General features: G+C 39.8%; 1 protein-coding gene across 2 annotated transcripts in view; it reads right to left on the bottom strand.

Annotated features, from left to right (window-relative positions):
* LOC124054949 (meiosis 1 associated protein) overlaps positions 1-15,055 on the bottom strand; it is a 44,220-nt gene that overhangs the window by 7,799 nt on the left and 21,366 nt on the right. The window contains exons 5-11 of one of the 2 annotated variants that reach the window (XM_046381501.1): positions 5,323-5,484; positions 4,891-5,050; positions 3,517-3,658; positions 3,024-3,087; positions 2,788-2,930; positions 2,072-2,187; positions 1,471-1,552 (exon numbers count right to left, since the gene is read on the bottom strand). In XM_046381501.1, the coding sequence (XP_046237457.1) occupies positions 1,471-1,552; positions 2,072-2,187; positions 2,788-2,930; positions 3,024-3,087; positions 3,517-3,658; positions 4,891-5,050; positions 5,323-5,484 (869 nt within the window). The remainder of the gene's footprint in view (positions 1-1,470; positions 1,553-2,071; positions 2,188-2,787; positions 2,931-3,023; positions 3,088-3,516; positions 3,659-4,890; positions 5,051-5,322; positions 5,485-15,055) is intronic. The other variant, XM_046381502.1, reaches the window with a different exon arrangement.

Here is a 15,055-nt window from a genome sequence, read left to right as displayed (position 1 = left end):
ATAAGAGAGGAAGAGTAGGAGGCTCTGAAGGAGGTGGAACAAAAGAGAGATAAAGAATAGAGAGGAAAAGGTGAGAGGAGGAAGACATTAATAGGGCAAATACAAACATTATGTCAAAATTTAAGGGTTAAGTTCCAGCGCAGTGAATAAAAAGAGCGCGTGCCAAAGAACAGAACGACACAACAGCAGAGCGGATGAACAGTTTCTCTGTGTTTTTCTGCTGGAGTGAACTATTTGCATGTCAGCAGCCTTATCAACCCTGATGAGTCACACTGCCAACAGCTACACACTCACAGACGGCCTCAGCTCATGTAACGAAATAACATGCAGGGATAAAATGTTCACATCGTTCAAAGTATAACACTGTAAAATATGGACACCAACAATGATTGTTGGGGTGCAATCCAAGTCTATAATCAGTTAAACTTAAAAGGCATGAAACATGTTTAAATATTTTACAAATTTCCAGTAGTTGAAGCGTTAACTAGACTTCTGAAATGATTTTTACCTTGTGTGAGAATTTTGGTAATGCATCATGTAACAGATGCAAATTGGCATCAACCTTCAAGATGATTTTTTTATGAGATAAAACCAAAGCCATAGCACACCAGTTAGTTTTATCAGAGTTATGAGTCACTATAAAAACTCTAGAACAGAACAAAAGAATGATTCACAACATTACACACTTCTAATCTCTAATCTCTTCCTGTAGCAATGTTTTAGTTTTGGGCCTACATGAAACTGAGTCTTTCTCCAACTTTTGCTGCTTCACATGCTGTCATACAGAATACTCCATAGCCATGATAATTCTTGTGTTATAATCTTAATCTGATCAAGTACTGTACCTGAGTGCATTTTGTAGCTACTTACACATTACTTAGTATTTCCATTTTACACTAATAGATAATTCTACTGCACAAAAATTCAAAAAGAATTACTGCACTTTTTACTGCACCATTTTTGTCTGACAGCTTTAGTTAGTTTGCTTTTCAAATCTTTGTTTAGTACTCTTCAAACTGGTTGCAGATGGAGAATGTTCCTCCCAGTCAACACAACACCTGATTCTGAGTGCTTCTTCCAGCACTGGCTGCATTGTTCCCCTACTGAACGATAAGGAGACACAGTTGCATCTGATTCATTTACCTCCTTCTTCAGTTCTTGATTAACAAATGTTTGCTGCCAGGTATGAGGTTGTTTAGAATAGTAATAAAACACCAAAGTAACATTACTTCAAATACATCAACCTCATCTATATTGCTTCGGAAATGGGACCGAAAAGTGAGCAGGAAGTTGCATTATTAAAGCGCATGCTGTCTGCACACAACCTTAACAAGTTTCATTAAAACATTCTTCCTGCTGTCAGATTACTCTCATGTGATGTTATCAACTTTGTTTGTGTCATATTTATTTCACTCATCATATGAGCAACTCATCATGACTTTCACACTGCCATAAAGCTGTTGGGTTTACCTGCCGAGGCAGTCTGCTGCCTGTGCCTTTAGTGCCCTCTAGTGGTTGAGACTGGTCTCTGTGGGCAGCTGCTTGTTGCAGCCTGGAATCAAACAACATCACCATCATTATCATCATGTCCTCATAATGTTAATCTTAACCTCTTATCACATCGTTACATAATCATCATTAATATCACCATCACAGTGCATGTGATTGATGATTGCCTGTACTGTAATTTTAACAGGTTGTTTTGTACACGTGATATCTATTACATGTCAGTCCATCCTGGGTGGGGGTTGTTGTTGCTCTTTCTGAGGTTTCTTCCATTCTTTTCCCCAGTTAATGGAGTTTTTATGGGACTACTTCCTCATCTGAATTGAGGGTTTAAGGACAGAGGATGTCGTAAACTGTACAAATTGCAAAGCCCCTTCAGAATAAATATGCGATTTGTGATATGAGGCACAGTAAATAAAAAAAGATTTGACTTTGTCATGATCACCATGCTCTATTATAAACGCCATCATTCTCACTTTTAACAAATTTTCTTACATCACTGACCTCTGTATCTATTTCATTTGAATATTAAACACAGTCCACCATCACAGTACCCCCCTCTGACCTGTATGGGTATCGCGGCTGAGAGAACTGGCCTCTGCTCCTGAGGTGCTGGTACAGGTTACTGTTCAGAGAGAGAGGGCTGAACACAAACTCCTCATCCAGCTGAGTGAGACAAGCCTGACAGAGAAAACAGACAGAGAACAACAGTATCACCTAAAAATGTCTGAACTTCAGTTTTTTTTTTCTCCCCCAACATTTTGGTAACATGCAAATAAACACTGAACAAAGTGACATGAAGCTATACACATCAGACCCGTGCCAGGGTAGAACAATCAATCAAAAGCTTGACCTGTCCAAAATATAAATGATAAACAACTATGTCTTAAGAATTAAAACTTAGACTTTTTGGCTGAAGATGGGGAATTATTTTAAGTGCTAATTTTAAAATAAGTATTATTTGCATGTTGCAATTAGATGCTTCTGCACACCAGTCAAGCTGCAGTCTACATGAATTTGCAATTTAAAAACTGTCAGTGTCACACTCTCTTGTGTCATCAGCTATATGGTATTTTTACTGCAGAGGAAGAGAGGATTGCTTCACAGAAAAACTCAGCAGTCAGATAAGGATGTGTTTTGAAGGTGTGAAACAGTTTTTCATCAGCTTGATATTCAATTCCTGGTATCAGTATGTACAGTTGTGTCTAAAATTCTTTTATTTCTCCTTTAGAGTTCTGTCTACTTCTGTAATTTGTTCACAATAAACAACAATCAGCTAACCTGTATAGTCTGCATGGCATCAGGTTCAGGTTCCTGAGGAGAGACAGGCAGAGAGCAGGGCAGCAGCAACTCTCTGGTGACCACAGGCTTCAGCAGGAAGGAGAGAGACGGGGATGGCTGGAGGACGTAGTGAGAACACACACCTGTGTTGTACACAACACACATGCACATAGGGCATGTGAGTGCACTCAAGGATTAATAAATTCCTACTCTCTCACACACACGAACACACGGACCTGAGCCTCCAGCTGTAGACCTCTGTGTGGGCTCCACCTGCAGCAGCAGGAACCAGTCACGACTCTGGAAGATGGAAAAATAAATCTAACATCAAACAGTTTCATTCAGTTGCAGTGCACAGAGGAAGCCTGAAAATGTTACGAGGTGCAAAGAGTAACCTGAAGTGGACAATCAGAAGGTCAAACCTTCTGTTTTATGTTTAACTGTGTCCCAATCAGAATTCTATATTAAACTAATTATTTTCATTATTTAGAAAATTATTATAGTAAGTTCTGCAGCATGTATGTTTATTCAGTAAACAACAACACTTTTATACTCTTCTTTTGATAGAAATATGACTAATACTGTCTGACTGTAACAGCTAGTTTGTTTCAAGGAAAATATGAACCTGGTTTGCAGGGAAAACAAAACAAGATTATCAGAGATTTTCCAGTTTGTGCTGATTAAATCTAAAATATCAGATGAACAAGATCAAGCAACACATTCACACACCCTGAGCGTGTGGCAGAGAGCGTGGAACAGGTTGTGGTTGGTCTCCATTTCATCCCAGTCCAGCTGCCAGCAGGTGGTTGGGCGGATCACCAGCGGCAGGCCGTACAACACACTCTCACACACTCCATCTGCACGCAGGGTCCTACAGTACACACACACACGCGCAGTCATGTTTCCATCACTTCTCGGGACATTGCATGGACTTACATTAATTTGCTGGAGGCTTAACCACCACTTAACCATATGAATAAACATTATTTACCTAATCCTAACCCTTACCTCAACCTAACGCTAACCTCAGCCTAACCTTAAAGGCAAGTCTTCACCCTAATATTTAATGATTTACATTATGGGGACTTTCATTTTCTCCCCATAAGTATAACAGGGTAAGGTGTTTTTATTTTATTTCATTTTATTTGATTTTTTTTAAATCATTCTTTGTTCTCTCAGCCCTTCATACTTTCCTTCATATTCCATCTTCTTTATCATTGTGGTATGTTAAATTATGACCTAGTTTTTTTTCTAGTTTTTTTTTTAGAACTGACTCCCTTTAGGCACATATTTTGGTTGAAGGTGACCATCAATAATCTTTAACAACAGTACACTGAGCTTACTAATGCTACTAAACATACTTTGGTAAGTTTATTTTATTTTGAGACTTGTTTTGTGCACTGAGATCACACCCCACAAGTTTCTACAGCATGAGAATTAAAAGATTTCCTGACAAACAAGTAAAAGAAAATTCTCGACTAGAGCTTTCAGGACTGGTGCAACCATTCTGCCCAACTCTAGATGTTTTCCAGAATCAGAGCCAGCAGAACAAAGCAGACTCTGATGTGATAGTACACAGTTTCATCTGAGAAATATTCCACAACTCCCTGCTGTCAGAATGGAGCCATTCATAGACTTTTACTAAATATATGCAACATTACAGACATGGCGGACGGAGCATCCACACATAATTGTACACACATATGCTTCTTCTCCTTCTAACTCTAACACTCTAAAAGAGAAGTAAACATGAGTGTGAACAGAAAGCTGGTGAAGGTGGACAACATTTGTAGACAATCCCTTTAAGGTTTAAACTTTGTGTACTGAGAGAAAAAAATACATTCATCTTGTCTTTTGTAACAGATTTTGTTGGTTGGTTATTTTGAGAAACAACTGTATGGTCCTTGAAACCAGTTTTGCAAATTCAGGCTACTCACAGTGCAACAAAATTCCTGGTCTGTTAGCAATCCGAGACTTTTAACAAAATGTGTTACAGCAGTTCAAAAAGCATGTGGACAAATCTGAATTGAAAGCTGATAGAAGCTGACTTTTTAATGCACCTAGTTGTAGTAAGACGCCCCTCCTTGCAGCCATGTCACTTACTTGATTGCTTTGAGTTTCCGTGGAGGTTGGCTGTGATTGGCTGATCCCTTAGTGACAGACAGGAAGTCCTGGAAGCTCTCAGTCTTCACACCCAGGTTGGGATTCAGGGGGATGAGGACGGGGCTAATCAGACGCTCCTGCATGTCACACTTCAAACACACTACACAGATGACAAATGTCATTAAAAAAAGCTTGAAAAGGCATCATCAGTTGTTACAGTATCATGTCATCTGTATCTATATGTGACCTGGATAACGGAATCTGTAAACTGCATGTTCTCATAGTATGCCTCTCACAGCAAGCATTGTGTGCTATATGGTTGTGGGTACATTGGTTCACACTCCAACTAGTTTTGTCACCAACAGCTGAAATGACATACATCCATGGTGTAAATAAACTAGAGGAGGTGTGAAGGAGGTTTGTGTGCAGTACCTGTACCTGGGATGGGATTGTCCTGGTGGCTGGGCAGCAGGAGGTGTAGGTGCTCTCTGTCTCCTCCCTGCTCTTGTAGCCATGACTTCAACACTGTCTCCATGGCAAACACACTGTTTTCCACTCGCTGCAGGTCGACCTCAGTTCCCAACATCAGACTGTCTGAAGACAGACACACAGGTTCATCAATATCTGCACATCTGAAAATAATTTTAGCAAAGCCTGATGTGTTTTTTCACAGACATCAGCTGCAGCCGTATATTCCTAGGGAAAAATCATAATTTTTTGTCTATTGACCACTAGATGGAAGCAAAATTCAATAAATTCAATTTAACACATGGGTTCAGTAACTCAATAGACACAAGAGACTTTTCATCATCTAAAGGCTTCAGTCTCTACTAGTCTCTTTATTCACAAAAAGCCTTCTGAAGAGAAGGCCTTGCGCTGATTTCCTGAAGGAAACAAGTAAGGATCTTAACCTTTTTACATAAGGGAAATGATGTAGAGAAAAAACAGCCTTTAGAGCAGCATTTAGAGATGTTAATGTAAATTTCTGCTTCCCTTCTCTCATTTTTCTGTACTTTCAGTGACTCCCCTTTACAGAGGCCAGAAAACTGCACTGATCTCCTCTCTTAGCCTGCTGATTTCCACTTATCACTACAGAACAGAGACCCTATGGACATGCCCAGCCTCCTTTCCTGCCATCTCTCTGTTGTCATCATCCTGTTGTCCATTTATTTCTGCAAGCTAGACACAAACCACACAGAATGCTCCTATGCTCCTGTTCCCCCTTTCAGGTGTTTAATAGTTAATGACCCATCAGGAGATAACTAATAGGACTAAAGGGAGAAAAGAGGAACAGGAGACACTGTGAGAGCGAGGGAGAGTACAGATGAAGGAGAGGCTGACAGATAGGGGGGATAAGACTGAAAAAGAGCAGAGAGGATGGATGAAGAAAAGACAAAGTATTTAAACTCCCTCTGCCAGAAACTTTTAGGGAGAAAACTTTAAATTCCTAGAATAAAATATGTCATTGCCTCTTTCATCTGACAGAGACAGATACAGTAAGGAAGCTATTTTTGGTTCTGGGCCAAAGTTTGCAAAAGTGCTTCATCCAGAAATAAGTACTTCATCTGAGGCAAAAGAATTGTGTTTGTGGAGCTTTTTCTGCTGATGAACATTTGCAGTCAGATACCCGCTAAGGGAAAGCAGGACAGATGAAGAAAGAGAGCGAAAGAGAGATGTTTAAGAAGGTAACAAATGTGTACTAATGGTACTTTTGTTTAAAAAGTCTGATTTTATGTAAAGTCAAGCTTTCAAATTTGATGCATGTCGCATTGCTCCTGCTCTTAATGTGCATGATGGGAGTTCTAAGATGCTTACTGCACATTAGTATTGCTACCTTACTAAGTAAAGATAGAATGGCTGCAGAGGAGACAGATAAAGAGAGATCAGAAATAGAAAGAACACAAAGTAAAAACTGAACCCTACAAAGACACGCACATTCAATGGAGGAGGACAGGAATGGAGAGAGAGAGAGAGTGAGAGAGAGAAGGGATGTAAGCTCCCCTTTATGGAAACAGTAATGTAGCAATAAGAGAAAAATCCTTGAGAGATGGAGGAAAACACGCTAAAGAAAATCAATCGCCATTCCCTCAGATAATGTCTGTCTGGGGAGTAGAAATGGAAAGAGGAGGAGATAAGAGTGAGTGAGTGAGAGAGAGAGAGAGAGAGATGGTGGGATTATAGCAAGAAAGAAACATGCAAGTTGCAGGAGATACACAAGAAGGGTACAAAGTATAAATTAAACAAGAGCAGAAGGAAGATGAGATAGAGGAGAGATGGATGGGTATGGTGGGTGACGGATGATGGACCACACTGTCAACAAGGCTTGCAATTAGACCACAGTGTGTGTATCTGTGTATGTTTGTGTGTGAGGGAGAGAGGGGGTGATAAGGAGAGAAAATCAGGCGTATTGCTTCTCACAGCAGCATAAATAACTCTAGACAGTCTGTCTGCTGTGCGTGTGTTTATGTGTGTCACACTGGTTTCCACAAAGCAACACATTACTGGCTGAGGTGAGAGCAGTTAACCTCGTCGTGTGTGTTCAGCAAGACAGCGAGCTGAAGCGTCGCTGTCTGTGTCTCCTCAGCGGGCTTATCTGACTTCATGAAGAATGTGTTTACACTGCGAAATCCTCAGACAGATGCCTCTGCTTCTGAATCTTTGCTGAGCTCATTAAGTCAGTATGGAAGATTAAAAACAAAACAAAACAAAAAAAAAATAAACAATTACAGTGTGCGTTATCATTCCGTCTCTCTCAACACTACCTCTCCATGCCTCTCACTTTAACTGTCCCACTTTGGTCTTGAGCCAGAGCAAGTGACCCATCCCTCTGACCTACAAGGCTAACTGTGCTCCTGCATCTCATTAGCATGTCCTGTGTGTGTGTGTGTGTGTGTGTCCGTGTGTGTGAGAAGATAAAGTGTGATGCACATGCTGAGGTAAGGATGCAGAGTGGCAGTCGAATCTCATTAAGTGTGTGTGTGTGTGTGTACAGTCAGGGTCACGCATATGTTCATGGCCAATAGCTCCAAGATATACTAAGACTTTACTATACAATTCAGAAGCTGCAAATACAAAACCTTGAATCAAATTCAGAAAATAATCAGAAAAAACATTCATTTGAAAGTACAATGTAATACCATGCATTTCAAAGGAAAGTCTCACTTTCGAACATTATTAGTAACATGTACAACTGCACTAAAACAAACAAATAACCATTTAATGATTTATTTTACTTCTATCGTGTACAACTTTAAACAGTTAAATCTACAGTTAAACCATATTCACTTTAACTCAAAGGCAGGTTTTAGGGCTCAAATATACTATGAACTCTATATTTCTCATCTCATGGTCTAATGCTGGTGCAGGTGCATTGACCAACATTTTTAGATCAATAACTGGTGAAAATGTGTGTTATATAAAAGGTGTGCAGATCTGCAGCTGCCCTCAGCTCAACATTTTAGTGTCTTTTAGCTCACTTTTTTGCTCACGTTTTGGCTCACTTTCAATGTTCTCATTAGTATTATTATTATATTATACACTACCCACCCAGCACCAAAACAGCAGACAGACAAAGGTAGAGTGAGCATTTGGCAAGCTATTTTTCTCAGGAGTTGGTAGAGACCAAAACAGAACTGCAAGAGGTTTGATTTTTGGTCCAACGTTCATCAGGTGGCCAAAAACTTCACCGACAATATGTTGCTGTTGCTGTGTGTCTCTGATGCAAAGACTCCATATTTCTGTAACTTTTTCAGATTTTAAGGATAAAAAGGACAATTTGTTCTGCTACTGAATCTTAATCAGTTACTGTTTTAAAATGAATAAAGAGAGGTGTTCTGACACATGAACTTCTAGTTGCATCAGAATATGCTGTGCTTTGGCCGCTGTCAGTTATTTTCCCTTTAACCACAAGATCACCAATATGCAAGTGCAAACCCTCTACATGTCACTTGTTACAACATGGACAACAGTTAACTGCAGGAACTGACTCATCCCGTCCTCAAAAAACATACCCTTAAAGAATGGCTGCTCACGCCTTGCCTGCCTTCTTTCACATCATCTCACTTCTGTCTCCTAATGATCAGAGAGTTTTTCCTGCACAGATGACTCATTCAGATATTAAATGTTGTTTGTGCACACCGCAACAACCATTTGAATTTTGAATTTCTGCTTTCTGCTAGTTGACCTCTTAATGTTACTGTGTGGCTGCTGAGTCTCTGGCATTGTTGCTTGTTGGTGTACAATTTGAAAAGGGCAAACGCATTTGTGATTCCATGAAATACGAATGCACACCCACAGACATGCAAAACACAAAAATAACCTTTTAAGAAAAACTGATTCGATAAAAATGACTTCAGTTTTGCTGTAATTTCTCTGGAGATATCAGGGTCTTTGTTAAATGAATGACTGATGAGCATTTTCAGAGAAGGCTGGGCTATTTTGCCAGGGGGCGTAGGGCTGTCACTTTTAATTTGAAATTTTACTGAGGGGGGAAAAATGTACAGACGATCTGTGATGACCTTTCTGGATCCTTCTAGATTGTTTGAAAAAGCGACACCTACACAAGGGGAAATCCTCTTAAATGGCTATGGCCACCTACAGCTATTCAAACCCCAAGTACATCAAAGTATCTAGGAGTGACACCATTTGCTTCTGTCCCCATGAACAGACTGGTCCTTATTTTAGCTTTTTAAATGGCCAACTGGAATTATATAATAAATAAATCACTCAGGACAAAACTACATTCCTCCCTCCAAACTTATGTTCCTTTGCCTTTCAGTCTCTTCTTCCAATTGACCATCTATCTGCTAGTTCTTTTCTTGACCCTCAACTACACACTGACCCACACCCAGTAATGGTTCCTTTTACTCTGTGCATTTGTGCATCATCCTCATGACGATCGACCGATGTAACATTAGCTTGTGTGGGGAAATTAGTGATGCAGTGATCTAACGCAGTACAAGATAAGGAAGCAGAGCACTGCCCTACAACTTCACCCTCACCCGTTCATTTAGATAACATGATATAGCTAATGGAAGCTGCACTCTGTAATGGTGAAAGCCTCTAGCAATAACATTACACATAACACTAATTCCAGAAAGACCACAGTAACTGAACATTACTATAGTTTCTCGAGTTTCCTTTTGTTTTTGTTTGTTTTTGAGTTCCTGAATTGTTTAGAACTATCAACTACTTGATTTAAGATCTCCATAAGGTCTATTCAACCATTGGCAAAAACAATTTTTTTCAGGTAAATTATATAATACTGTACTGACAACATCTCCTCCAGTGAGAGCAGAAGATGATCCAAAACAACTGAGCTAGAGCTGTGATGGAAAATGAGCTACCAGATAAAGCAGAAACTATTTACAGGCTTTGAGCTCTTTCATTAAAGGATAATTCTAGTTAGTTACAACTTAGATCTTATTTTTGTAAGTATGGTAATCAATTCTAAATGGGAATTAAAAGAACTGTATTCACCAGTATACTGTTTTTAACTACTATTATATCAATAAAAACGTAAGAAAATAAAAGTTTAACTTGTTGACACATTCCCAAATTTCTGCAATTAACTTGATGATACAACCAGTTGAAACAAACCAGAATGATCCTTTAGCATACTGATGATGTAATAAAAGCTTTGAGACTATATTTTACAAAAGTCACTCATGGTAGACAATACTGTGACATCAAGCTAATGCACATAAAGCTGACGCAAACTTCATTAAGTGCATGTAAACGTGAAGGCCGCACTGATGAATGTATGTCTCTGGAATTTCCCTCCGACATCACGTTGACTTATAGAGCGACACTGACAGCACACACACTCTGTCCTTGTCTGTCAGTGTGTCTGCATGGGTATCAATGATGAATAGCTCATTGATGTAGTTTGAGACAGTCACAAACAGGACATTGATCATCTGGTCTGAAATACAGGCACTAGACACACCAGCGACTGTGTGACCTAATTGCCTTGCAGCCACTTCAGATGAAGCCATGCGGTCGTGGAGGCAATTAAAGCAGACAGACACTTGAAAAGGACAAGAGGATGAGGGGGGCAACAGCATCACTGCTATCTGACTGTCATCACTGAGGACAGAGTACAAGGGATGAGAGAAAAAGAGATGTGGTGACAAATACTTGAGAGAAGGTCAGTAAAAGGGACATGACTGCTCATTAGGCACATTACATGCCTGGTGCTTTGATTCTGGCCATATGAAACATGCGCAGGCTGCTAGTAATCTGCCCAGTCACCAAACTAATATGAAAGACAATAAATAAACCTTGGTTATTGGGGAAGGAGAGTTGCAACCATGTTAATGAGAATAAATTGTGTTCTAGTAACCAGCAGACAGAGAAGAGCAAAGGGATGGCAAGAGATCATCTGGCTGGTTTCAAGCAGAATCGGGAAATAGGAGAGCGTTCGACTGAAGAGGACACAAAGACTCAGAGAGGATGGCAGCTCGATGACTTCTTTGAAGCACTTGAAAAAGACAAGGGGACAGAGAATGAGAAGAGCTCTGCAGACAGTATTGATGGGAGCACATAACAGAGGAGAGGGTTACGAAGACGGAAAGGAAAACAGGAAAGATGATAAGAAATTTCAGACATCTACTTTCTTGGGAAGTATACTTTTTTTGAGGACTTAACAGTGACTGCTTTATCACAGCTGTATTGAATAAAAACGTTAGAGCTCAAAAAGGTCACTTTACATGATAAGCTCACTCACATGGTGACTCCCATACACTTTTGCAAAAAAGTTCTAGAGATGTTTAGCGTCATATAAATGTCTTTCACATGTGAATTTAGACAAATAAAGAATGAGGAAAGAGGCCTATAGAAGAGGTTGCAGAGAGGAGATGAGAGCAGGGTTGAGAGTTTGGAGAAGTGATACCAAATAACAAACCTCTCAGAAGAGAAGACCTTATTTAAGTGGCTTGAAAGCCAAGACGAGAGAGACATGCAGTCTGTGTATGCTCAGATACAGATAAAGAAGACGGGAAGAAAAACAGAAACAAGGGCCATTAAGTTTGTTTAAGAAAAAGACTGAACTTAGGAAATCACATGAAAATAAGGGAAGAAGTAAGCGGCAGGAGCAAAAGGGTGAGAGGACGAAGAGAAAGTGTGCCATTACAGGAGAGAAGGAAGGAAAAAAATGTGAGACAGAGATGTTTGGAAGGCAGAGACTGCATGGGATATTAACTGATGTCCCGCAAGATATCCCACTCACACACTCACTTATTTTGGTGCTTGTTAATACATAAAATAACCTTAGGCAAATTAAACAGAAATTACAAATTGAGAGTTTAACTGATGTTCTGTGACGATAAGAGAACCCTGGCAGGTTCATATCTTCTGCAGTAAAAACACAGAGATGATTTTTACCAACACTAGTGTTGTGTTTTTGCATGAAGCATTTAATGTACTTGCAAAACACTTGGGTTGAGTCCCCATGGCTGAATGGACTCTAAATAAAAAGCATTGGATAGAAGCTTCAGGTAAATGAAAACAGTATAATGTAATGGTTCTAGGGATTGTAACAATGATTGGTCAATTGGTCAATTGGTTGTTTGCTGCCTCACTTTAGGTCAAAAATATATGTTGAAATATAATCAACAAATACTGGATGGATTGCCATAAAATTTGGTCAAGATATTTATCTTCCCTTCAGGATGAACTGTAATAACTTCCTTTACTGTTCATCTTGTAACATCACCAGGTCAAAATTTTAATTAAAGCTAATCACGTTCCTGTCAACCTCACTTCTACTTTGATGTTAGCCCTAATTAGCAAATGTTAGCATGCTAAGACATTAAATGAAGATGGGGAGTAAAAACTGCTATACTATAACTGCTAAAAATCTCCATGTTAGCATCGTCAGTGTAAACTTCTTAACAGGGCTGATAGCTAGCCTCTTCATTATGCTTTATTAGAAAAAGGACTGTGTTGAGACAAACAATTTTTGAGTTCTTGTTGATCTCTGTGTGAAATCGCTAGTCCAGTTCCCCCAGGATGGCCATGAGTTAGCCTGCATTACTCTGCAGGGTAAACCTTGTACTACATTAATCTGTCTATATGCAATTCAGATTTGTGCTGTGTTGAAAGTGAAAGAGGAATTTTACAATGTCTGGACTAGTGCTTATTCAGACACAAGACCTACATGTTAAGTTGATTAAAGTAAAGGGGTGCATGTCTGAAGTGGGGTTAATACACTCCTAAACCTGCAATTCTTTCTCAGTGGAGAGAGTGAAAGGGAGGTGAGAGGTAGAAGAGAGATATGATTTACAAAGCAACACAGTGTCAGACAGATGTAGTTAGCCAGAAAAAGGACAAAAGAAAGTGAGACATCACTCTCTGGGTGTTTAATAACTGTGAAACATTCTGAGGAGCCCTGCCTTTAGTTGCCTCTGTGCTTCTTTCTCTGCTTACTCTCTTGCTCTTTCTTCAGCCAACCATCTGTTGTTGTGACACACCACACAAAAAGGAAGGCAGAAAACAACCAAGAAGGAAAGAAAGAACGAGAGAGAGAAAGAGAGAGAGAGAGAACACAACCGTTGCAAAATACGTATCTGTTAACCACAACCACAAAAAAAACTGTCGTCTTACTGTTTCATACAATGCTTTGCCCAATCCACGTTTTCCATTATGACTATGTCTGTCAAGGCAATGCTGCAGATCTACAAGATTTCTCATTTTTTTGACAAACTGGCTAATAGTTAAAAGGTGAAACACAAAAGATCAAAGATTCGTGGAGTTTGGCTGACAACAAACAAGATTTTAGGAGGGGTTAGATAAAAAAACTGTGTGCATGATGCGGAGCAACCAGCCGTCTCTCAGTGTGGGACCAATAAGTTCCATATCCTGGTGTGATGAGTGATGCCAGTCTCCATCTGTATGACCACCTGCTGCTCTGCTAACGTCAGGCAGAGGTGTGAACAGCCTGACCTTGGTACTGTGTGCGTGTGTGTGTGCGTGTGTGTGTGTGTGTGATTTTCATTATGAGTCATGTTTAACCATGTTTGCATACAAGTAAATAAAACAGTGGTATGAACAGAAAATATCTAATCTAATTTCATTCTCTGTGTTGAAGTTAGGCTCAACACATAGAATGAGTGCTTCCTGTGCACACATTTTGGAGTATGCAGATGGGTGTGAGTGAGTATGCCAGCAAGTCGGGGTGGGGTTTCCTCTTTCTTTTACCCACCACACATTAAAGTCAACTAGCTGACTGTGATGGAAAATTAACCGAATGAAAGAGACAGAGAAAAACACAGAGAAAGCGACCCCGGGTTGAATGACTGCAGGTGTGTGGTAGTAATAGTAGCTGAGAAGGAAAAGTCTGGTGGAAAGTTGTTTTCACACAGAACCAATTACGCAAAAATGTAGGAATGGTGTTTATTAACATCCCACAGGAGTTGGGTGTACACTGGGGTTAACAGTACAAGATTGACGTGCTCAGCACTTCACAAATACCATCAATTACACCCTCAAGGTACTCCCAGTTTAATATACTGGATAATTTATCATGTTGAGATTACAAATTTGTTTAACTAAATATTTAGATTTATTGAAGGGGAGGATTCTGACAAAAGTGCAAAAATTTAAAACTTCCAAGAATTTTAAATCACTCCAGTGAAACAAAACCAGACACTGTGGTCCAAAAAAAAGTGATGTTGTTGAAGTTAAAACAGACATGTCAGCTCAGTCTGTGATCATGATGTTTTTTTCTTTTGAAGTGTCACTGGGGACAGGTTTCAGGGACACTGCTCTTCGCTGTCCAGATCCAGACCATGCTTAGTACTGCACAATCACAAGCATTCACTCTGCCAGAGCATCTTTGAAAAAGCTCCAGGGTTTCTGCTCTGTAGGTCTTAACTCACCATGGAGAGAAGTTGCCTCTGGGGATCAGTGGAGTTCCACATTATTATTGTAATGTAATACAAGAAATATGGCTCACTCTGTGCATTCAGGGTGACTTGGCTTACCGGCTCCATAATTCTGGGCTGTAGGCCAGTGGATTATAATCCTCCTCTCAAGGGACATACATTTTCAGAGTCATTATTCTTGCAACTCAAAGTGGATTTGTGGGATGTATGCAGATCCAAGTGCAACTGTGTGGGGTGTGGAAATGGCTTAAGTGTTCTGAAGGAGGCAAATGAGGAGAAGG

The sequence above is a fragment of the Scatophagus argus genome, chromosome 23 (assembly GCF_020382885.2).
Source record: "Scatophagus argus isolate fScaArg1 chromosome 23, fScaArg1.pri, whole genome shotgun sequence".
NCBI lineage: Eukaryota > Metazoa > Chordata > Actinopteri > Scatophagidae > Scatophagus > Scatophagus argus.
Note: the sequence above shows the minus strand (reverse complement) of the source record. Positions and strands in the feature narration are given on the sequence as shown.